The 24,436-nt window shown below is 34.2% G+C and overlaps 4 protein-coding genes across 5 annotated transcripts; 3 read left to right on the top strand and 1 right to left on the bottom strand.

Annotated features, from left to right (window-relative positions):
- The first annotated feature begins 536 nt into the window (after positions 1 to 536).
- On the top strand, positions 537 to 4,939 carry LOC117917652 (GDSL esterase/lipase At1g09390-like). Its single transcript, XM_034833995.1, has 5 exons — positions 537 to 922; positions 1,857 to 2,042; positions 2,171 to 2,328; positions 4,256 to 4,526; positions 4,610 to 4,939. The coding sequence occupies exons 1-5, from the start codon at positions 661 to 663 to the stop codon at positions 4,840 to 4,842; spliced, it is 1,110 nt and encodes a 369-aa protein (XP_034689886.1). The 5' UTR covers positions 537 to 660; the 3' UTR covers positions 4,843 to 4,939.
- A 100-nt stretch (positions 4,940 to 5,039) lies between these two features.
- On the top strand, positions 5,040 to 6,776 carry LOC117917653 (GDSL esterase/lipase At3g62280). The gene is made up of 5 exons (XM_034833996.1): positions 5,040 to 5,361; positions 5,504 to 5,689; positions 5,798 to 5,961; positions 6,063 to 6,333; positions 6,414 to 6,776. The coding sequence occupies exons 1-5, from the start codon at positions 5,115 to 5,117 to the stop codon at positions 6,650 to 6,652; spliced, it is 1,107 nt and encodes a 368-aa protein (XP_034689887.1). The 5' UTR covers positions 5,040 to 5,114; the 3' UTR covers positions 6,653 to 6,776.
- A 3,742-nt stretch (positions 6,777 to 10,518) lies between these two features.
- Positions 10,519 to 14,886, top strand: LOC117917238 (probable boron transporter 2). 2 transcript variants are annotated; one of them, XM_034833442.1, is made up of 13 exons: positions 10,519 to 10,868; positions 11,010 to 11,167; positions 11,285 to 11,367; positions 11,513 to 11,705; positions 11,858 to 11,996; positions 12,188 to 12,353; positions 12,496 to 12,662; positions 12,753 to 12,926; positions 13,008 to 13,103; positions 13,202 to 13,339; positions 13,524 to 13,843; positions 13,932 to 14,199; positions 14,276 to 14,886. In XM_034833442.1, exons 2-13 carry the CDS (start codon positions 11,064 to 11,066, stop codon positions 14,579 to 14,581), a joined length of 2,154 nt encoding a protein of 717 aa, XP_034689333.1. In that variant the 5' UTR covers positions 10,519 to 10,868; positions 11,010 to 11,063; the 3' UTR covers positions 14,582 to 14,886. The 2 variants fall into 2 exon arrangements, with proteins under 2 accessions (XP_034689333.1, XP_034689332.1); XM_034833441.1 differs by having other exon boundaries at positions 10,519 to 11,167.
- Positions 14,887 to 19,805: 4,919 nt separating this feature from the next.
- Positions 19,806 to 20,344, bottom strand: LOC117918860 (protein NIM1-INTERACTING 1). The gene has a single exon (XM_034835808.1). The coding sequence runs from the start codon at positions 20,286 to 20,288 to the stop codon at positions 19,950 to 19,952; it is 339 nt and encodes a 112-aa protein (XP_034691699.1). The 5' UTR covers positions 20,289 to 20,344; the 3' UTR covers positions 19,806 to 19,949.
- Positions 20,345 to 24,436: the final 4,092 nt, after the last annotated feature.

Genomic DNA, 24,436 nt, shown 5'->3' with positions numbered 1-24,436 from the left:
AAGAAAAAATATATTATATTTTAATATTTTTATTTAAAATAAAAATTACAAAAATTTAAAATCTTGACATGTTTTTTATTATTTGAAATGTTGGGTAATACTTATAAATAAATTAATATAAAAATAAATATATTAGTATTTATATAAATGTACATATACTAAATGTTAAATTAAATAATATATATTTTATAGTATATTTTTTTAACATTTTTAAATTTATAAAATTAAATTTTTTTAATCAAAATTATTTGTTTTACAAAATGAATAATGTAAAAAAATATAAAAAAAAGAAAAAGAAAAAGAAAAAAGTGGGAGAATACATCCAACATATGGTATCCATGTCATATCCCATCTTCAACAAAATATGGTGCAAGTTACATCACATCTCTTTGTAATACTAATATCCCATTATGTACAACCTAAATATAGATGTAACAAAGCCTACAAGCCTAAATACAAATATAAGCAGAGATGTGATCCACTGACAAGTGACAATGAAACCTACACAAATGGAAGACCAACTCATGGATAGGATTGCCATACATACCAGGTAAAGTAAATGCATGAGACAAAATATCCATAGAACAAGGGCATTCCCACGGGACACACTCCCTGCAGAGCAAAACAGCTGTGAGAGGATACCTCAGTTGCTCAACCAATATGTATGAGAAGCAACAGGCGCCAGTGCCTCTTCTACCTTGCTTCATCTCCATTTCTGTAATCTTGAGTGTGTGTTTTCCCTTGAATGTTGAGGGTGGGTGCAGCAGAAGCCCAGTCATATTCAACATGGGCGACTCCAACTCTGATACGGGCGGCTTCTATTCTGGGCTTGGAATCATCATGCCGCCCCCTGAAGGGCGTGCCTTCTTTCACAAGTTCGCTGGCAGATTATCCGATGGAAGATTGATCATTGATTTTCTCTGTGAGTTATTCGCTTTCACTTCTCTACCATTTTCATGTTTCTTTGTATTTTTAGGTGTACAGAGGGAGCACTGTTTTTAACTGGGTATGAAAGCCCTCCTACTCCTACCAACCTTTTGCAGAACAAAAGCCACAACTTTTTTTTAATTGTATTATTCACTCCAACGTTTTTTAAATTGAAAATGGAAAGATTTTGAAAATTGTTTTTAGATGAGTGTTTATTTGATATTTTTTTTAATTATTGAAAGGCATATAGCTTTTAAAAAGTTCAAAAAAAAAATCAAAAGATAATGCTTTATTGGAAAAAGACTTATTTTGTAATTATTTTTATTAATAATAATAATAATAATTGGTTTTTGAACTCATTTTGATATAAAAAAAATCAGAAAAAAAAAAAAAATCTTTGTGCTTGAAATAGAATGAATCATTTTTTTTTTTCAAAAGTGAAAACATTTATGCAAGTTGCTTTAATTTTTTGAGAAGAAGATGTAATTTGAAATTTTAATGCCACTAGTTCACATGAGTTGGGATGGGTTGGGCCCACGCAAGAGGGAACCCAGTCCATCACGCGGAGGGACTTGGACAGGCCTCCTCAAGTCTACAAAAACAATGGAAAATTATTGGGCGACAAGCGTATAGTATTTGTCCGCCATCTTTGTTTTTTAATTATTATTAAATATTCTTTTATCCCGTGAAGAATATTCACTGATTTTGACAGATCACCAAATTCCGTGTGAGGCCCACTCTTCACTTCTCTGCCGACGACGTGGGTCTATGGGCTGGGCCGTCTCAATTAGTTAGGCTCATTGAGAGCACTCCATCAACCAAGCCCAATAAAACTCCAACCGACATTTAGCCCACTGCAGCTCACTATTTTCCTTTTTTTTTTTTTTTTCTTAATGTCATATTAATGAAATTCACTCCAATAACGACAGGTGAAAATTTGACTACGAATTATTTGACGCCATACTTAGAATCACTGGGCCCAAATTTCTCAAATGGAGCTAATTTTGCAATAAGTGGCTCAAGAACTCTACCCCGATATGATCCTTTTAGTTTAGGTGTTCAAGGTCGCCAACTCTTTCGATTTCAAACTCGATCCATTGAGCTCACATCAAAAGGTATGTTCTTGAATCATGCTTAATTTTATTCTTTTAATAATCTTTTTATTTTTTTATTTTTTTGAAAGGGTTAATATTTAGAGTAGTTTCTCATAATTTTAACTTATGTGATACAAATTTTTATTTAGGTGTCGAAGGTTTGATTGGGGAAGAGGACTTCAAAAATGCGCTTTATATGATAGACATTGGACAAAATGATCTTGTTGGACCATTCAGTTACCTGCCATATCCACAAGTCATTGAAAAAATACCAACTTTTATTGCGGAAATCAAATTTGCTATTTTGGTGAGTCTTTTGCTTCTTATTTTTATTATAGTAAAAAAAATATTGATGTAACAATACCTGTTAAACTTTGAATCCAGGCCGTTGAATAAAGATATGAATGTATGGGATCGAGATGATCAAGATATATAAAAATAAGATTTAGATAAATAAATGAGAGAAAAATATAATAAAATGAAATCAAAGTACAAAATAATAAGATTCATGTACAATATAAACGATTAAAACTCGTATATAAAGTAATAATAAGACTTGAGTTGTACATGTAATACCACTTAATTGATGGTGTCTGTTCAAAAGATATCGAGTTCAATATTGTAGGGGATTCTTATATGAATGTAGTACTTGAAATGTTTCATTCGCATACCATTCAATCCTTAGGTCTACCTATAATATAGAAATATACTTTTTATAATATCTATTGAAAAGACATCACCAATTAGGTGGTGTCACATATAACCATTCAAACCTATTGTTTGTATTGTAGTCTTATTTATTTATATCTTTATACATGTGTTTGTACTCTTATTCGAGAGCCTATATCTTATCATATATATATTGAACCGTTTAAATTTTTTGTTGTATAGGTACCTATAGGTTTTTAGAGTAAAAATAGAAAACACAAAAAATTTGGAGCTAAAAATTGTACACGTTTCATTGTTGCAAAATCTGAATTTATCTAGGAAAATAAACAAACAAAGGCAAAAAATCTGCTCACATATCTTCAACAGATTTTTAATAGCATTACTAAGTCAAATATGAATTAAAAAATAAATAAAACTAAACTAAAAAATTGCTCTTGCAATCTTGCAAATATTCTCAACGGAATAATAGTTATATTGGTTTTAATCCTTTAAGGGGTGTTTGGTACGTCAGAATAGGGAATGAAAATGAATATTTTGTTTCCATTCCCATTTCTTAGTGGATAGAAATGAATTTGATGATTCAATTTCTAGTATTTGGATGAACTTAACAATGTAAGATTAGAATGATTATTTGTTTCCATTCTAATGTTTGATAATAATAGGAATGTAAATGAAAAAGAAATAAATTTATAATAATATTCTTCCATATAATTTAAAATAATTTTTTTTATTTAAAATAAATAAATTTTGAGAATTTTTTTGTTATTAAATAATAAGACTAAAAAAATATATACTCAATAAATAAAATATTAACCATAAAAAATCATATAACCCTAATGTACAAATATTCAATTATTATTTTTATTAAAAAAATTGAATAATTTGTCATGCTTAAATAGTTATAAAATTATATTTTACCAAAAAAAAATGTATTTATTATAATATTTAAATTCTCAAAGTTAGCAAATGTTTTTCCTATTTCCAAAAGAGAAAATAAAATAATGCAAATTTCATTCTAATTTTCAACAAGTATCATATTCGATAAAATCATGGTCTTGAATTTTTTTTTCTAAATGTCGTGGAAGGTTTGATTGATTCAATTTAGAAGAATCACTTGTTGCATAGAAGTGGATAATGAATGAGTCTCTAGTTTAGCATCGAGCTTAAAGATAAGAGGGTAAAATGGTAAATTTAAGTTATTTTATATTATCAAATGAATTTAATGAATTAGAATACCACCTACTTTTGATGAATTCAAATCCGACTTATAAGTTGGATTTGATTTCTGTTTGAATAATTTTTTATTTCATTTCTATCTTTTTAACATTTATCCATACATAGGAATAAGGAAGAAAATGAATCAGATGTCTATTCCTACTCCCTATTCTCGGGTACCAAACACCCCCTAAGTGTTTTCCTAATCCTTGTCTAACACAAAAAATGGTATGATCAATGTTTGTGAAGTACTTCTTCTATGCTAGTAGCATATGGTAATAAATATATTCTTTTTGTTGCATATGTTTTTTTATTTTTCCTTCTGATTTCTCTTGAACCAAACACCCAAGAGCATATATCAACATGGTGGGAAGAAATTCTGGGTACATAATACAGGGCCCTTCGGTTGTTTGCCTCAACAACTTGCTACAACCAGCAAAAACGCCAGTGACATCGACCAGTATGGGTGCCTTCAATCTAGAAATGATGGAGCAAGAGAGTTTAATAAGCAATTGAAAGCTTTGTGTGAAGAATTAAGAGATGAAATCAAGGATGCCACCATTGTATATGTTGATATATTCGCCATCAAGTATGATCTCATTGCTAATTCCACACTATATGGTGAGTTTTTCCATTTAAGCTACTGCCAATTGACTGAGAAGTTTAATGAATAACCAGGCATTAATTGAGGATATTGTGAGCAGGTTTCGAGAATCCGTTGATGGCATGCTGTGGGTATGGAGGGCCACCATACAATTTTGATCCCAATTTTCAATGCACCGCTCCTGGATCCAATGTTTGTGAGGAAGGATCAAAATATATAAGCTGGGATGGAGTTCACTATACTGAAGCTGCCAATGCATTTGTGGCTTCAAAAATAGTCTCTACAGATTACTCCTCTCCACCCCTAAAGTTTGATTTCTTCTGTAAAACTTAGTTGACATGAATTTATGTAGCCATTTTGATCTGCAAGTTGAAATAAGATAGTTAATATATCGTCCTATGGGGCCGACTTTGAAGTGCTCCTTTCTTTATTCATTATTTCACATGAATCTGAGGATGAGTCAATGGCCATTGGGATATGAAGATGGGGTTTATTTTCTACATAATTCATTTGAATCTGAGTCTATCCATCATATAAGGGCAGATCCAATACTGGCGAGTCAATGAGTTTTGGCCTGTGAGTGGAAAGGAGGAGAGGAAGGCAAAATGGTTTGCAGAGGGGCCCCTAAACACCTCATATTGCTTGTGTGGATGTGGGCTTTTCTTGGTATGTCTACACTCTCAGCATGTACTGAAGAGAGGCCAATCCTTGTGAACTTTGGTGATTCAAATTCGGATACTGGAGGGGTGCTAGCTGGTACCGGGCTACCCATTGGCCTCCCCCATGGGATCACATTTTTCCACAGAGGCACTGGCCGATTAGGGGATGGCCGCCTTATAATCGACTTCTTCTGTAAGTCCGGTTCCCGACAACCTTAGCATATACTTAGTTCATACTGTATTGTATTAGTACCACAAATTCCTAGAAGACAATACTTATTCCTTTGATGTGTAGAACAACAGAGTTTAAACTTTGGCTTAACCTATTCTGGTAGGTGAACACCTGAACTTGAGTTATTTGAGCCCATATTTGGACTCACTGGCACCAAATTTCTCAAGTGGAGTGAACTTTGCAGTAAGTGGGGCAACAACACTCCCCCAGTTTGTCCCCTTTGCTCTGGATGTTCAAATTCGTCAATTTATCCGCTTCAAAAATCGCTCCCAGGAACTCATATCACAGGGTACATTCACAATACAACTTCATACTCATCAACCAATATCTGCATTATAGTGATAAATCTATAGAATTGTAGATACAATTACATTAAATAGCACAACCTGATATGCAGGTTCCAGAAATTTGATCGATGTAAAAGGGTTTCATGATGCAATTTACATGATTGACATTGGGCAGAATGATCTGTTACTGGCCTTGTATGCATCAAATTTAACTTATCCTCCAGTGCTGGAAAAAATCCCGTCTTTTCTGGCAGAAATCAAATTAGCCATTCAAGTGAGTTGGATATGGTGGATATGGGCAGTTTTAAATGCATTACCAGCTCTTCTTATTTTGTTTGACCATATCAAATGTTTTCTCCCTTGTTTTGAGTGCAGAATCTGTACCAGTTTGGGGCAAGAAAATTCTGGATACATAATACTGGACCATTGGGTTGTGCCCCTAAGGAACTTGCCCTGCATCCCCATACTAACAGTGACCTTGATCGAATTGGGTGCCTTAAAGTCCATAACAAAGTTGCAAAAGCCTTTAATAAAGGACTACGTGTTATCTGTGAAGAAATGAGATTGATGTATAAGGATGCAACCATTGTGTATGTAGATATATATGCAATCAAGTACGATCTCTTTGACAAGTATAAGAAATATGGTAAGGTCATCAAGCTTTTGGATCGATGTTAGTTAAATAGAATTCTTCTTTAATTGGTATTCTCTGATATTGTTCTATAGGTTTTGAAGCTCCATTTATGGCTTGTTGTGGATATGGAGGGCCTCCAAACAATTACGATAGAAAAGCAACATGCGGCCAGCCTGGTTACAGCATCTGCAAGAATGCATCCAGCTCCATAGTTTGGGATGGAGTTCACTACACCGAGGCTGCTAATCAGGTGTCCACAGCTAGAATTCTGTCTGGGCACTATTCTACACCTCGAGTAAAGCTTGACCAACTCTGGCTGGCTTCTTTATGAGCAAGGCCAATGTAAGAAGGCAGTATTGGTATGCCTACTTTTATCAAAGTGATGTTACTATACAAAATTTTCAAGTGAATTTCAATTCCCTAACCTTAGAGAATTTTTCATGGTATATTCTAGAGCAATGATTTGAAAAGTCTATTCACAGACTATTTTACATATGAAAAAAGGAAAAAAAAAATAGTGTTCCAAATATATTAGGGTGGAGTAATCCATCCAAAGCACCAGCACCCACCATCAATGGCCTACCACTTAGTCAATGGTTGATACTTAGAATGATACATCTTCCTTTATTCACACTGTGGTTTGTCTTTGCCATACAACTTCTCAATGATTTTGGATGATCCCATGAGTAAGAATAAAGTCTTGTGCTAGACAAAATCATTTGAATGCAACACAGAAATAGAAAAATAAAAAAAAACCAAAGGAGAAAGAAGGAAAAGGAGAACTTCTCTCAATATTGGAGGGGAATCCTTGTCCATGTAAACTTTTCCTACATCTTTTTTGAATGCATTCTTAATGGATTGAAGTGCCTTGACATCCTTGAAAGTGCTGAATGGTTCCAAAATTCAAAGGTTTGAATGTTTGAAATCGACAAAAGGCAAAATAATTAATAGGGACTATTGATTGTGGAGGCCTCTTGTCACTAAGATGTCGATATATATAAAAACTTAATGATGTTCCAAGCCAATAATTCAAGGGCTAGAAAGTATGCAATGGACTCACAAACTTGTAACTGTGTATATAGAAATATGCGTGCTTTTTCTTTACATCTAATTCAAATGCTATCATTGCTTCTCTTTTGTTGGGAATCTCTCTCAACCTCAGCAGGAAGAAGGCTCTTTGATTGGTGTCATTAGTTTATACAAAGCCCCAAGGTTGATCGAAGGGACCAAGCTACTTAGAATAGGTCCATTATCAAAACTGCATGTTATCATCATACTTAGTTTCTAAAAACTTATTTCTAATGTGATGTAGAATAAAGCACTCTGGCCTGTACAATGTACCAGAATTGTGTTTCTGCATTTGCCATTTTTATCGACCCAATGGTGCTCCATCATTTGGCTGTCCAATACTAAATCTTCACTACCAAGCAAAAACATCGATAATGAATATGTGATGTAGACCACATGCCAAGTACCTAACTGTATGATGTATGAGAAGCTCTTTACCATTAACATATCACTGAAAAGCCTTAGAATCCATTGCCAATGATTTTCTTTTAGGGGCTAAAAGGGGCTTCCTTTGTTGTGTAAAACCCCAATTTTTTAGAAAGTTTTGTTTTCATCTTCTAGGAAAATTCCATTCATGGTCATTGAGGTTTTTGGACTTTTCTTGTAATTATTATTATAAACTTTGGGTTGAAGAATTATTATCATTCATTTTTGTCTATTCTCTTTCAGTGGATTCATTGAATTTTAGGGTTGATTCCAGTTCAAGACTTTTGAGTTTTGGGTTCATCTTTTGGGTCTTTTGCACCCACCCACCTGCCTAACAGGTTAAGACAACACAAAAGGGGATATTGGTGGATATCTTTGAATCTGAAAGTGATGCTCTTTAATAGTCACCCTTAGGTGGAGTTGATGATAGAAATTTATTCTATTGGGGGTTTGTTTGTTTTCTCTCTTTAGTTCTCCTTCATTGCTTTCCTCTTTGGCTGTCTTTTTTAATATCATCACTGATGGTAGTAGTAGGAATTATAGCTATGATGAACACATTGATGATGGTGACCTGCACAGTAAATTTTTTTTAATTCTACTTGTCAAATGTAAAAAAGAAAGACAAGAAAATTAACAGGATTCTATCTCGTTGATTCCTCATCATTAGCAAAAATTAAGGCATATTCCCGACTGAGGTAGAGCCAGGCCAAGGCAGGCAGATGTGAATTTGGTAAACTGATAATATGTGCATTAAACAATTATGTAAATGTACTACATTCGTTTGCACGATATCAGATTTGCATCATACTTCATCGTCTTTTTATGACTTTTGGCCATCCAGGAAGGTTTATATAATAAAAAGTATCAAAGTCTGAAAGAAAACTTTATCATATACTCCTTTTTTTCCACTAACATTGCAGGTTTGAAAAGCAGAGTATCTACCATAATTAATGTTTTACTACCCTTCTGGAATGAGTTAGGTGAAGATGAAGATCTATGTATCATATTAGAACAGAGATCATATTATGACAATGCCAATGCCAATTTGCCCTGCTGACAGCACTTAATGACAAGTCTCGGTTCGGCACAAGTAGGATCTTGGTCTCGTCTTTTGCATTGTCTGTGGAATAGCATCAATAATGTTGTTATGTTACATGCCCATAACAAGTGGACTAGAAGATTGTTCATTGAAGTAACCTCAGGTTTCCTTAAGAGATTGGTACAGGAGTGAGTGCCAAGGATAGCCAAAATGAGCTGTTCAAGGCACATGGGAGAGAATATAATATACAGAATGGCTTTGACATCACCCCCTTCTTAGTTTTAAGTCCAATCTCAAGAGGGGCAGAGTATTAAAGGATTTTTGCTTGATATGGCTCCAAATCTGAAAATAAATCTATTGGATGGAACAGCTATGGTTCAACTAGAATAGACGGTATTGAGAATGCATGCAAGGGAAGGAGCTCCAGCAGCCCAGCTTATTCCCCCCATCCCATGTCCGAATCCACTTGGCTTGCTGTCCTTGCTGGTCTTCTGGATGGAGCATGCATGAGCTTGTTACATTGACATTATTATTTTAAAGAAACCGAAAAGAAAGGAGAGTCAATGGAATCATTTTCAAAACATGGCATGTGGGGGCATCTTGTTAGGTTATATATATTGAAATTGGTGTAGTTCTTGCCGACTTTGGATTAAGTTTGTGATGGTATTCCTGACTGATTCTCATATTACATTTATGGTTAAGCCTTGGGTTGGAAAAATTTCCAAACCCCATTGGAAAGTAGCTAAATCAGGCTATGTGTTACTGTCTTTTTCTTGTTAGATATTGTAGATGCTGGACAATCCAGTCACTTGAAGGCAGGTCATCTGCTAATGATAGGGGGTTGGGGACAACACTATGAGTCTAACAAGATTTCTTAATAAGGAAAAAAAAAATCCACGGTTTTCACATCAATTATGTGATTATAAGACCTCAAATGATGTTTACAATAAACTCTCAAACAAGATCATATTTAATCTGGACGGAGTCCTGTTCTCCACAAAAATGAAAAGAAGTTATTTTATTGTTCTTAATCTTCCATAAAGAAAAGATGGTAAAAATCCAAGTTCTTGAGTAATATTATTCTCACGCAATGAAGCATATGATGCAAAAAAGAAAGTATCTTTCAGATTACATGGATTTAAAGACAAATTCATTCACTGTAAGCATCCATTTGAGAGAATCTGTCCTCTCCAACAATAAGATACGGTTGAATTATTCATGCTCTGGGCATTTAGAGCAGCAGGGTCTCCCCCTAAGTTTGTTTTTTCCCATTCATTTTGTCGCGGGCAGGGAAGGTGCTTAATCAAATTATTGTATCGCCAATGTCATTTTCATGGAGATTATATGGTAGGCTAAAAGCTCTTATTTATTTATTTATTTTTTATGTTCTACTTTGTCAATGTTCATAAGTCCTCTTGATGCTGAAAGGAGAGAAGAACATAAGAGATGATTTAAGGGGAGGACTTCATTTATGCTTGATATAATAATAGGAAGATAATATAATGTATGTTTAGATTTGGCAACTTGGGCTACTTCAAATTTCAACGCCAGCTTGTTACGAACTGTCTCCTTTTTTTTCCTTAGGGTTGATAGCTTTTGATGCAAATGACATAAATTGTAAAATATACTATTGTATGCATGCTTTGCTGAGCAAAGAATGATGGTGAGTTCGCTTTCCTTCCCTTTTCAGCCTCATCGCTCTCTCTGTCAAAATCTACAGTGCCTGCTCTTTTTTCAACCCTTTTGAAGCTTATATATTTGTAGTTTTCCTCTCTCCCTTCTATGCAAACACATTGACTGCAGTAAGCATTTCCAGAGGTTTGAGACCTCTTGTGCTTTTGATTCAATCATCAGCTGCTCTGCTCTCCTGATTTTAAACTCATAGCTGATGCATTGAATGATGTAATCTGGTTCAAGTATTCAAGTTTGGCACATTTTGAAAGCCGATGTCTAGTTTGACCTTTCTGTGTATCTCCCATTTTGATTGATTTCTTCCTGTGTCAAGTTCTTCACCGTGAGTCTTTTGATAGAGAATCTTGGATACCCAAGTCATGTAATTTATAGGGATATCGATAGCATCCTAACTGTGAAAGCCCAAGGGATCCTTGAAGGATATTCCTCATCCTTTTCAGTGTTGTATTTCTGTTTCTGTTAGAAGCCATTTGGGCAGCAAGAGTACGTAGTCGCTGAGTTTTAAGTAGGAGGAGCCATGGAGGAGACTTTTGTACCATTTCGTGGAATAAAGAATGATATTCGAGGAAGATTGATGTGCTACAAGCAAGATTGGGCTGGTGGATTCAGAGCAGGCTTCCGGTATGTACTCACTTTATCTTTGCTAGTCACATTCTCTAATCATCTTGTCTATGTTGTTCACTTCTTATGTTGCTGGCTCTGTATTGAACTCATCGTGTGATACTTAATTGTTTTCAGGATTTTGGCCCCTACCACGTACATATTCTTTGCTTCTGCTATCCCGGTCATTTCATTTGGTGAACAACTGGACAGAAATACTGGTATTCAAAGCAAACTGTTAAATTAGACATCTTGAGTAATACTTCAAAATTCTGATAGACCTTTATCTTTTCCAGACTTATTGACCTTCATTTTAGCATAGAAACAATTAGCAAATGATAAAATTTCTTCACCTTGATCATGCAGAAGGAGTTCTGACCGCAGTTCAGACCTTGGCATCCACAGCAATTTGTGGGATTATACACTCCATCATTGGAGGACAACCTCTGCTGATCTTAGGAGTTGCAGAGCCCACTGTCATCATGTACACATTCATGTTCAATTTTGCCAAGGAGAGACCAGATTTGGGCCGGAAGCTGTTTCTAGCATGGACTGGATGGTGATCTATTTCCTCTCATTTTCATGATAACTGTATACTTAGTTTATGCTCTTAATGTATCTTCCACAATATTGATTCGAATTCCTTGTTTGGACTTCACTTTCCTGTTTATAGCTTATAAGTACTTACCTGAAACATTTGATGCTTTTCAGGGTATGTGTGTGGACTGCATTCTTGCTGTTCTTACTGGCTATCTTAGGAGCTTGCTCCATTATCAATAGGTTTACCCGTGTGGCAGGAGAATTGTTTGGTCTGCTCATCGCTATGCTCTTCATGCAGCAAGCTATTAAGGTAAGAAATATTTTGATCATCTTCAATTCTGTTCTGTTCTTTATTTTCCTCTGTAGGTTGTTAGTGTAAAACTACCTACTTACACCTTCTCATCACTTATTTAACTTCTGCATACTGCTTGAAGATGGTTCTGTGAATTACTTTAATCATTTGTCATATTTTTCATTTGTTGTTTTGTGAGTTCTCTCTAGGGAATTGTGGATGAGTTTCGCATACCAAAACAAGAAAATCCCAAATTAACAGAGTTCATACCTTCATGGAGATTCGCAAATGGGATGTTTGCTTTGGTTCTCTCATTTGGCCTTCTGCTCACAGCATTAAGAAGCCGAAAAGCAAGGTCATGGAGATATGGGACTGGTCAGTATGTGTCAAGTGTTTCTGGTGATCTGGAAATTAACTGGACTAGGCTTTGACTAATTCACGGATCTTGTTGCTTATGAATTGGCAACTTTTTCTTTTCTGTGAATATGTTTAAAATTTTTAAGCTTGGTTTTCCCAGGTTGGCTTCGGAGCCTTATAGCAGACTATGGTGTGCCCCTTATGGTTCTAATCTGGACAGCGGTTTCCTACATACCTGCTGGAAGCGTTCCAAAAGGAATTCCACGACGCCTTGTCAGCCCAAATCCATGGTCACCTGGTGCATACGAGAATTGGACTGTCATTAAGGCATGTTAATAAAGTCTTCTAGTTCCCCAAGCTCCTTGTATCTGTCTCATTAGACCATCAAAACTGATGATTTATAATTCAAACTGGCAGGACATGCTTGATGTGCCGGTTCTCTATATAGTCGGAGCTTTTATTCCAGCGACGATGATCGCAGTGCTTTACTATTTTGACCATAGTGTAGCATCTCAACTTGCTCAGCAGAAAGAATTCAATTTGAGAAAGCCACCGTCTTTCCATTATGACTTGCTTCTTTTAGGGTTCTTGGTATGAGAGCTTTTACTATGTTTTTCACTTGTGACCCCTACTCATTTTTTAGATGTTTGAATTCCCATTTCTTGATGGCAGACCATTATGTGTGGTCTTATTGGAATCCCTCCATCAAATGGTGTCATCCCACAATCTCCAATGCATACAAAAAGTCTGGCTACTCTTAAACATCAGGTAATCTACTGTAAAGCCCGGTTGGTAAATTTAGCGGCTCCTCTTTAGATACTTGAACAAAGCTGGTTTTCTTAGACTAATATCTTCCCATTGTGCAGTTGCTTCGTAACCGTCTTGTTGCAACAGCACACAAAAGTATGAGAAAGAACTCAAGCTTAAGTCAATTGTATGGAAATATGCAAGAAGCTTATCAGCAAATGCAGACCCCTTTGATCTACCAGGAGCCCTCAGCTCGGGTAAGATTGTGTCATTTTTTTTTTAGAATACAGATTTGCATTCAAATGATTTATAGGCTTTGTGGGCTCCAAAGAGTCTGACTACTAATAAGCAACTTGACTCCAATAAAATCATGATTTCTTTTTATCAAACTGAAGATCCCCTAATCTTGCTAAGACTAAACTACATGAATTCCGTGAGCAGGGACTAAAGGAGTTAAAAGAATCAACAATTCAATTGGCTTCAAGCATGGGGGCAATTGATGCCCCAGTTGATGAGACGGTATTTGATGTTGAGAAGGAGATTGATGACCTACTGCCTGTGGAGGTGAAAGAACAGCGCCTGAGCAACTTGCTTCAAGCTGCAGCAGTTGGTGGATGTGTTGCAGCCATGCCTATCCTTAAAATGATCCCAACCTCAGTACTTTGGGGCTACTTTGCCTTCATGGCCATTGAAAGTTTACCAGGTAACCAGTTTTGGGAAAGGATCTTATTGCTCTTCACCGCACCAAGCAGAAGATACAAGTAAACCGCCTTATGCCCTTTTCTTTAACATCTTTCAAGTTTCCTACTCTCTTCCCCATGTCTAAGAAAATCACCTTCTTTCCCGCAGAGTTCTTGAGGAGTATCATGCCACCTTCGTGGAAACTGTGCCTTTCAAGAGTATTGCGACATTTACAATTTTCCAAACAGCATACTTGCTTATCTGTTTTGGGATCACATGGGTTCCAATTGCAGGGTTGTTGTTCCCCTTGATGATCATGCTTTTGGTTCCTGTGAGACAATACTTTCTGCCCAAGTTTTTCAAAGGGGCACACCTTCAAGATTTAGATGCAGCAGAGTATGAAGAGGCACCAGCTTTACCTTTCAATCTTGCAATGGTATGTTCTTCATCAAATATTCTAAAATGTTTTACCACAAATTTGGGATTAGTATTGATTGATTTGTTCCAAGCAGGAGGGAGAGATGGGGGCTGGAGCTTCTTTGGCAGAGGGTGGAGAGATTTTAGATGAAATAATTACTAGAAGCCGTGGTGAAATTAGGCATATGTGCAGTCCTAAGATCACAAGTTCCACTGCAACACCAACAAAAGATCCAAGAAATTTTCAGAGTCCTCGTCTATCAGAAAAAGCATACAGCCCTCGAGTAAGCGAACTAAGAGGGGAGCATAGTCCTCGATCAAGCGGGAGAGGGAAATACAGTCCAAAGACAGGAGAAGCAAGGCCGTCTAGCTTGGGAAAGAGTCCACATTCATCAAACTAATGAGAAGAATTAGCTAGTTTAATAAATCTCTCTCTCTACTAAGTTCAATATTTGCTTTCTTGTTGCACCATCTCTTTTCAATGTTGTCTTGGACCCTTGACTGGAAATTATATAAACCCTCTCCTTTAGCAAAGAGGGGAGCTGTAACCATAGAATTGTTTGGCCCTTCTGTTTCAACAATTCTAGTGACTACTACTCTCTTCTTGTACTGTCTTGTTTCCTCTGTTTCTTGAAAAGGAAACTAGGTATTGGAGATTGTGTATTCACTCCTTGCATGTATATCCACTTTTCGGTTTTCTTCGATTCTCTCACAGATGAAAGACCATTTGCTGCCAAAATAGATAAAAATATAAGACTAAACAAAGCATTATCCAAACTATTTGAGCTGGGACAAGATGTTTTGCCATTCTGCTCCATCTGCAGGCACCCTTACACACCAAATGAAGCCATCAATCCTGATACTGTAGAACCTGAAACATAGACTGGATTCGAAGAACCAAAGTGGGATGTGAAAGGAGTGTTTCTGGATAGTTCTCAAAGAAAAGCAGAGGCCAGAAAAATTTCTCAGCCAGCATGCAAATGAATAGAAGACACGGGGTCCGACATTAACAATTGCTGAGCAGAATGTACTGATTGAGGAGTCCATTTCATTCCATTGACTTAGTACGTGGGATTCATTCTCCACCTCTCTCTCTGGGAGCTCTTGTCACTTTCTAATAATTTCAAAATCTCTGTCTTGATGCTAGATTCAGTGAAGCACTCCATGACAACAGAGCTTGGAGTCATCTCTTGGATCTTCTGCCCAAAAAGCAGAATGTGGATCAAAAGCAGAGACATGACATACTAGCTGACCATAATCACGTGCACATGGCTTGTCATGTAGACAATTGAAAGGAAGTCATCCACTGAACAACCTTTTGCCAAAGGAAATGGATGGTATGAATCATAAACATCATAAGAACTTCGTTATTGGATATTAGGCCTTCAAGTCATCCATATGATCGGTTGTGATAAAGGGGTGGGTTTAAGGTTTATGCCTTGTTCTTATAAGTCAGTAGTGAAAGCATAAATGGAGTCATAAGGATCAACATTCACTTGATATGATCCAAAAACCCTCAATCTAAGATCCTACAACTCCCTCAACCTGATCCTCATCAAAATTCACTTAGTATCAATTGGACAATCTTTTTATTGTTCTTGTGTATTACATGAATATGCAATCTAAAACATTGTCAAACAACAATATACTTATGGCACACGTAGTATATAGGGAAAATAACAAAAATGAGTACTAAATAAACGTCTCCTATAAAGATCATGCAATATGCATCTTCTCAATAAGCAAGACAATAAACAATGCCTCTCCCTTTAGTAAAAAATAATTGTATATCTCACAAATGTGATCATCAAAAAAATAAAAATAAAAATAATATTTATCCAACAAATCATATGTAGTCATTTAATGTAAGAAGGATATGTATAAAAACAAAAACAAAATTACTTTATCTTCCATTGAATCTTGATCAAGGGACTGTCGTTGAGGTTTGTGTCAAGGTTTCACACAGAAAAGAAATAGGATCTTTTAAGTAAAATTGCATCTCATCATCAAAATTCTTGAAAATAAATATGGTTCATGTAGAATTTCTTGTTCACGATAAAATACAATATTTCATCTATTTTGCAAAGTGTCAAACTAATCACATAGTAGAAAAAGTATCCACAATTCCAACTCAAAATGAATAAGTTATCTATATCGTAAAAATCACAAATTGATTTGTAAAAAATTTATTTAATCAATCTGAGAAAATATTATAATTAGATATAGTTAATTTGGTTTTATTTTAGTAAGATTTATGTTTAACATGACTTTATGTTTTTCACATGAATTTACATATCATGTGATATTTGAATCCCAAAATTTTTTGTTTTTATAATTTCTAATTTATTTTCATGTGGTGGCAAGACTTAATAGGCATAGAGCATAAATTACTTTTACCACATTTTGGGGATGTTTTCAATTTATTCAAGTGATGGTAAATGGATATTCTCAAATGATTTATGATAATTCAGAATTCATAATCAACATGGACATCAAACTTACAAAGATTTTTTAAATTTTGCCAATTTAATTTCAAATATATAGAACAAAAAATATTTAAAACTTGTTTGGCAATAATTATAGGAAGCGTTTCTAACTTTTCTAATATTTAAATTTTTTTATCATTTAAGGATTAAAAGATACTATAAACATTTCCTAAAATTAGTATCAAATACATTCTTCGTTAACTTTTATCAAGTGGAAATTCTTTGAAATGACTCCGAGTATAAATAGGTAAAAATGCGTATTTCAAGTGATTGACAAAAAAATCTTGTAGATCCTAAGTTTTTAAGAGAATAATGATAACAACCGGATCAACATTATCAATTCAATTCATTTAGAAATATACTCTATGACCTATTACCGGCTCCTTCCTAAATCCAAGATCCTATGTCTTTGACAATGCAACATATTCTAATGGAAAAATACTTAGTGACTATGGATTTCAAACCTAAAAACATCTAAAAGTTTAGTGAATAAATTAGTCAATTAGTTCTCTATACTACTCCAATGAATAACTCTATCTTCTAAATACTCTCCCTAAATGGATCAAGATATAGATTTAGTGAAAGATAAGTCCTAAAATAAAAAGAAATATAAAAACCCTAAGGACTTTTAAAATGACATAGCAATAGATACAAGGAATAACACATTAAGAATGATCTTATATCATGGAGTAACATGCACTAGACAATAGTGGAAATTCTTTTAGATTTTTTACAAAATGAAATCTTAAGAGAGTTTAAAGGAATGATATAGGAACTTATTGGGCCTTTACAATGAAAACTAATCCAAATTCGCCTAATTTTTGGAGTAAAACTAGATTGACTTTTCTTGAACTTAAAGTAAGACTTCATACACTTTCTAATATTTAAGGTTTGATTTATAAGAAAGTTGGATATGCTATCTAACTTGTTTATACATGAGCTTGTAATCTATCAAATAGCTTGCAGCACATACTATCATGATGTCCATATATATCTATGGCATGGGGCACATTTGACGGTCCTTGAAGGAGTCTCATTAGTAGAAAGTGTTTTCATAGGCTTAACAAAAGTAGTATCATCATCATTAAGAGTAATAGATTGATTGATGTAGTCAGTACCTCTTTTGTTAAAAGATGACTTCTTCTTAAAAAGCATATAATCTTTCCAGTATCATGATGAAATATCTCATTATGGCTAGCTAAGTTCTTTCTAAGAGTCTTTAATTCAATAGATTGACAAGGTTTTTTTTTTCAATTTAACCAACTTATGATGTCTCGATCCTAAAAAAATTATTTCATTTGCAATGCATCCTTTTCAAATTTCAACTCAACAATATTGTTAAAATCTTCATTTTTTTTTTTCTTTTTTAAGCTTAGCATTATCATAAGTAATTTTCAAAGTATCAAAATACAAAATGAAATAAGAATCATCAAAATCATTGATTTCATCACAAGACACATCATCAATTCATTTTCAAACACTTTTAGCTTGTCACTTTCATAAAGACTATGAAAGCAACCATATGGGATCCTATGACTCACAATATTCATCTAAATCCTCACCCTCAAGCTTCAAATTGCTTCGAATTACTCGAGTCACTTGCATAACCCTTTTGTTCTTTGAGGGCTAGGAGAATTACCAATGCATGTATCCTTTCCCACCAAATTGAAACAACGTCAAAGTAATAATCTTTAAAGCAAAATTGTCCACTCATTCTAATATATTACCATGGGATCTAATACTTGCAATCAAAATGAAAAACGAATTGGTATATTCTTCATGTAAAAAAACTATTTAGACATGGATGACCAATTAGCTTTCTCAAGCCCATTGCAACAATTTCTGTAGTGGAAAAAAAAATCTCCTTAAAATACGGGATAAAGTTGCATGGATTATGAATATGTCGGTGCAGATCCACCGGTTCCAGGCCACAATTTTGAGTGATGGTAAGCATATATTCTTGGCTCGCTTCAAAATCTGTATACTGTATGCCACCCAACTTGTATGATGAGAAAAACGTGGGCCTCTCTTGCCGTCCACTGCATGGAACCCATTGTCCTCATGATCTCATGATGTGTTGTTCCTCATGTTCCCCACTTTTTTTTTCCCCTTGGAAAAAATTTTGTGGTTTTGGATCTCCTGCCTTGATGTGAAGTGAGACTTTTTCACAAAGTAAACCCCCCAAAATTCACTACACTCAACACACTCCTCAGCCCACTGGACTCAACTGCAGATGGCCTGACTGGAACTTATTTACGAAGGCATCAATTACATCTGGGGTTCTTGGTGGGTTAGTTGAAATGTGACAGAGACTTAATGTAGAGGAACTGTGATAGTCTTCTTGTCCTTTTTTAGGTTGAGCAAAGGGGATGAAGGCGGATCAGTAGCGGCTAAAAGCTCACCAACTTGGGAAAGAGCCTTAGGTGATCAGTCCACATGGGTTGGAAGTTGGAAGTGGTCGTCTACATCTATACGTACTTTTTAGCAGTGACCCAGCTAATTCTCTGTTAATAAAACTCCCTAAAATGAGTTCCAAAACAAAATTCTTCCGTTTGGAAGCTAGCTATTCAGGGGGGAAAATTAATGGAAAAGCAACTCAGCCAGGAGAGGAGTATGCTAAAAACAAATATCATTGTTGGGTTCTCTGCCCAACTCAGCAATGATCTAATATCACCATTACCGTTGGCTTAATTTTGGGTTCTGGAGACTTCCCTGCCCAGAGACCCACCTGCAAAATTTGAAGTTTTGATCCTTCTGATTTACGATTTTTATAGATTGGACTGGATTCAAACTAGCTTTACCAATTCCAGGACCCAAGATGGAGAAAATTGATACCGTGGCATGAATTTTTTTGGTGTTTTCTGGATCAAGGCACAAGGATCAACAGGATAAAAATGGGGGTTTTGAAAAAAATTTCATGCTACTACTATTTTCCCAAAAAAAATCTGGGGCCCACAGGTTTCTCAACAACCAAACACGCTCCTTCTGCATTCTAAAGCAAGTGAGCTGCAACCACCAAATGCTTGTGATGATGTCCCCTCCTCTATTTCAAAACATCATTTTCAGAAACCAACAGAATCAACCTGAACCTTTAATCCACCTCCATCCCTTTTCACATTTTCAAAGTTTAAATAGAAAGTTTGATCTTAATCATAATATTCAAATGGCGGAAATTCAATCAAACAAACAACAAAGACCAACACTCTTGAATTCCAAATCGAAACTCCCATTGAAATAAATTTTACGAAAGCATAATTCATTCATAGGTTTTTTTCTTTACAATCTAGAGGGTGAGTTTGAGGTTTAGACCACCCTCGTCTTCCTGGTCTTCCACCTTCTTGTCTTCCTTTCGTTTACCAGGGAAGATTAGAGGGGGCCGTCTGAATTCAATCTCTTCATTAAAGTCCTCGAATCGAAAAGTTGGCACCCAGGTGGACGGCTCCTCATCCATCTTCCTCTTCTTCTTCTTCCTCCTCTCCTCCATCTCATTCAACTCGCTCATTCGCCTGTTTTGAGCATCCCGGAAACTTCTGATCAAAGCGAAAAACTGCTCTATCTTCTCCTCTTCTTCCTCATCCTCCCCTTTGCTGCCACTTCTCTCATCGCTCTCCACATTCTCCATGGAGAAAATTTCAGAAGGATCGTCTCTTTTCTTCCTCTGCGCCTACTGGAACGAGAGGAACGTGTACAACTTTCTCATTTCCTTCCGCAATTTATAAGCTGGTACCGCGTTAATGTGAAAAGACTAGAATAGCCTTCGGTCTGGCCGTCAAATGTATTCTTGATTTAATTTTTCCACGATAGTCCATGGACATTTCCGTAAATGGGCTCCGATGGCTGACTAGCCTGACTTTGCAGGCAACGGGCGTCATGTGATTTACGTTTGTTCACAACGTAATGCATTACTCGAAGAGTGACATCGAGCCCATGATGTCAGCCTGCGTCCGTTTTCTACTGATTCTGTGGCTGTGAAAGGAGCGGTGTTTGGAAGGAGAGAAAATATGGTCGTCATAGGCATCAATTCTGAAAGAATGTTCCTTCAATTTGGTTGGATGGCTCTAAAGAAAATATCATTACAATGAAGATCAAATCTACGATTATTTTACCTATGATTTTAAACATTCCCTTAGGTGATGTGATACTGATTTTGAGATAATTGCCAAAAAAAAAAACCCAAAAATTAAAAAATTATGTTTCTGTTTGCACTCACATCAACCCATCAAATTTTAATAATTCACAAATGGTTTCAATTATTCCGTAGAGGTCACCCAGAATTTAATAAAATAAAATATAAAAAATGGTCCCATATAGAAACGAGGGGTGGAGACGTAGAGTGAGAATAGGTCATGCCCACCAGATGGTCCAAGATTTCTTTATCATCACGTCTCAATGGGCGCAAAATTCCATCAGATTTTTCCATAAAGCGTCCTTGTTTTCTAGGTGCAAAGAATTTTACGAGGCTCCATTTTGAAATGATCTTTTGTTATTAACTTTACAGCTTCATAATTTTAAAAAGATGATTGATATAATAAATAATTATTAAATATGAAATAATTTTTAATATAAATGAGTTTTTAAATTAATTCAATCAGGGTTTTAGTAAGGTTATCTGTGGATGAGATGAAAATTAAAATATTTTAAATCAATGATTAAAATTAATATGTTAACATCAAGTCATATTATAATGTCGAATCTTTTTTTTTCTTTTTGTATTTTTGTGGACCTCGTATTTTCCGTATGACTTCTTATTTGATGAAAAGACTCATCTCCTAAAAAAACCAAGTATGAGAAAAATCATGTCTTAATCCAAGAATCTGGTTATCTATTGAAAATGATCAAGTTAAGAATAAATAAATAATTGTTTTTCTCAATGGATAGCTCAATTCTTGGGCTAAGATATGGTTTTTCTCATACTTGTTTTTTTAGGAGGCGAGTCTTTTCATCAAATAGGAAATCGTACGAAAAATGCGAAGTCCACAAAAATAAATCTTGTGCTTATTGATCAAGTTAAGGCAATATGACACCTAACTAATTGATCAATTAAGACAGATATGACACAAAAATAAATGATAAATGGTAACCCGATCAATAAAAATTATTTATAACCCCTTTAAGCCCTAAAAATAGATATTTATTAATCAAGTTAAGGCAAATATGACACCTAACTAATTGATTTATAGATACCAAACAATAAACATAAAGAATGAATAAATAACACGATGGAATCAGGAGCGTACCTGATTAATGAGTCGAGTGCCTCATGGAAAACAGGGTTAGTGCATAAGTATAAAATAATAAGATGCATATCACAAATCAAGGCCAAAAATCAATCAACATTCAATCAAATATAACAATCGAATAACAAATTTCTCATATGTTGAACCTCACCAATGCCCCATTTATTTTAAATATGAATAAATTCAATGATTCCAATAAAAAAATATCTTCAATCAAACGGTATCATGTATGTACTCTTAGGTTTCATTATTTGAACATTAGTTTAATTTATCTATACTTCAATATTTTAATTTCATTTATTTATATTTTTATTTAATGGTTTAAATTTTATTATATATATTTAATAATTTTGATGTGGAATTTATGCGAACCTATTTGGTAATTTAGCATTTTCATGGTTGATACAATCCTTTAAGTCATTATTAGAGCCATGGGGCCACTAGAGATAAAGGGAGAATCAAAGAAAAGGTTAGTGATGCCAATCGAGAAAATGAGACAAATGGGTGTCGTGATATAGGAAGAGATTCACGTTGGATAATAATACAAGCAACTTCGGGCCTATTTACTGATATTTTAAAAACAAAGAAGAAAGTTTTTAATAACAATTCTTATTAAGATTACTTTTTTATTTTATGGAAAAGTTTTTTTATAACAAAGGGCATGTTTGGTATTGTCTTCAAAAACATTTTCCTATCTTTCATAACAAAAAAAAATAGGTTTTTTGCACCTAGTTTTGGTGTAGTAGTTATATTTTGATTCATCCTCTTTTTTCAAAGGTTTCATAATTGAATGTTGAACCGATTTCATAGGATGAGAGTTGTTAATATATTAGGTGTTGCTTTGTCATGCACTATTTATGATGCTACCGTATAAAATGTTTTATTTGAATATGGTGATGGTACAAACATATTCCGAGCTTTTAATTCAACTCAAGGTAAAAAAACTTATTCAATTATCACCGACAATCAGAAAAATGTTTTCTATTTTCTATTCTCAAGAACAAACATGCGTTATGATTAAAAATAAAATTCTAAACATAAAAATTATTTTTAAAATAAATTAAAAATATTTTAAGTTACCATACATATTTTTATTTTACAAAACATTAGAGAGCGGTTTTCAAAAACTATTTTTTAAAATCATCTTTCAAAATTGTTTTAAAAAATAATTACTAAATAAGGTCTAAATTTCTTTAAAAAAAAAAAAAAAAAGCTTAAAAAGAAGCAATTACCATGGCATTTAGTAATATTTTCAAAATAATAATGAAAGGCTAATCTTTGAAAAAAATATTAAAAATATTTCTTAATTATTCTTGAAACAAAATTCCTTTTAAGAATATAAATATAAAAAATAAAGGTCTATCTGATAACTATTTTTTTATAAGGGTTTTATGTTCTTCATAACAACAAACAAAAAAATATGTACAGTTACCATTTTCTTTCTTTTTTTTTTGTTTTTAAAAACAAAAAAATATAATGTTTTAAAATGATATTTTTTAATTTTTTTTTTGGTTGTTTTATTTGTTTTTAAGAGTTATTTTAAAAAATAATTATACAAATATATATAATGATTAAAAATAAAATATTAAATATAAAATTTATTTTTAAAACATATTTAAAAATATTTAAAATAGGTTAAAAATATTTTAAATTTCTAAACAAACTTTTATTCTACAAAATATTATAAAACAAATTTAAAAAATTATTCGAAAAAATTATTTTTCAAAGTTATTTTCAAAAATAAATGTCAAACATGACCTAATTTTCTCGTTTTATTTCTCGTGTAAAAGTGTAATTTGTTAAATAAATAAGGTTTTTTTTTCATGTTTTAAATCTTTTCTCGAACTAATAAGTAAAAATCCCCATAAATCTATATGTTTTTATTTAAAAATTATCAAAAATGTTTCTTGAAGCTGGAGTTTTCAAACATGCCCCATTTGATCATCTCCATAAACAAAAACATCTTGGACATCTTTAAGGCAATTTAAAAAATGGAGAAAAGATGAAAACGAGGTCGTTTTAGCAAATCGAGGGAATGCCGTAACAAAACAACATAGGAGCAGTGAATACAGGCCCACGTCTTCTCCTCAATCAACAGACTGTCAAATTCCCGGAAGTTCGAGAATTTGACAATGTTGGAAAATATTGTTCGGCATAGATTACGAAAGACGCAAGGATTAGGTAAGAGTTGGGGCCGTTGGCTGCTAGCTTTTCAACTTCCCACATATCACCTATTCATTTCATTCTGCACTCCAACCTAACAAAGTTGACGATTTTCATCCTCTACCAAAACCTAAACCACCTCACGCATGCCGTTCTGCCACCTATTAATATTTGGTCACCATTTGAAAATGATTTTTGTAAAATTACTTTTAATTAAAGAAAAAAAAAAGACTTTGAAATTGTCTTCTAAGGGTATGCTTGATTTTGCTTTCTCATTCCTCAAAATGATTATTAAAAAAATAATGAATAAAATTAAAAGCTCCTGATGATGGCAGACAATTCTTGGCTGCTTGCAGTGATGGCTGATGTA

Source organism: Vitis riparia, chromosome 7 (genome assembly GCF_004353265.1).
Source record: "Vitis riparia cultivar Riparia Gloire de Montpellier isolate 1030 chromosome 7, EGFV_Vit.rip_1.0, whole genome shotgun sequence".
Lineage (NCBI taxonomy): Eukaryota > Viridiplantae > Streptophyta > Magnoliopsida > Vitales > Vitaceae > Vitis > Vitis riparia.
The sequence above is the reverse complement of the archived record's forward strand: the minus strand, read 5'-3'. Positions and strand labels throughout refer to the sequence as shown.

What these genes read in the sequence shown, in the direction of transcription:
- LOC117917652 (XM_034833995.1), top strand. Translation starts at nt 661, where the DNA reads ATGTATGAGAAGCAACAGGCGCCAGTGCCTCTTCTACCTTGCTTCATC. An exon ending in CATTGAGCTCACATCAAAAG is followed by an intron (nt 2,043 to 2,170) that starts GTATGTTCTTGA and finishes ATTTTTATTTAG; the next exon opens with GTGTCGAAGGTTTGATTGGG. An exon ending in TGCTAATTCCACACTATATG is followed by an intron (nt 4,527 to 4,609) that starts GTGAGTTTTTCC and finishes TATTGTGAGCAG; the next exon opens with GTTTCGAGAATCCGTTGATG.
- LOC117917653 (XM_034833996.1), top strand. Translation starts at nt 5,115, where the DNA reads ATGGTTTGCAGAGGGGCCCCTAAACACCTCATATTGCTTGTGTGGATG. An exon ending in CCAGGAACTCATATCACAGG is followed by an intron (nt 5,690 to 5,797) that starts GTACATTCACAA and finishes CCTGATATGCAG; the next exon opens with GTTCCAGAAATTTGATCGAT. An exon ending in TGACAAGTATAAGAAATATG is followed by an intron (nt 6,334 to 6,413) that starts GTAAGGTCATCA and finishes ATTGTTCTATAG; the next exon opens with GTTTTGAAGCTCCATTTATG.
- LOC117917238 (XM_034833442.1), top strand. Translation starts at nt 11,064, where the DNA reads ATGGAGGAGACTTTTGTACCATTTCGTGGAATAAAGAATGATATTCGA. An exon ending in TGGCTACTCTTAAACATCAG is followed by an intron (nt 13,104 to 13,201) that starts GTAATCTACTGT and finishes CCCATTGTGCAG; the next exon opens with TTGCTTCGTAACCGTCTTGT. An exon ending in ACCAGGAGCCCTCAGCTCGG is followed by an intron (nt 13,340 to 13,523) that starts GTAAGATTGTGT and finishes TTCCGTGAGCAG; the next exon opens with GGACTAAAGGAGTTAAAAGA.
- LOC117918860 (XM_034835808.1), bottom strand. Translation starts at nt 20,288, where the DNA reads ATGGAGAATGTGGAGAGCGATGAGAGAAGTGGCAGCAAAGGGGAGGAT.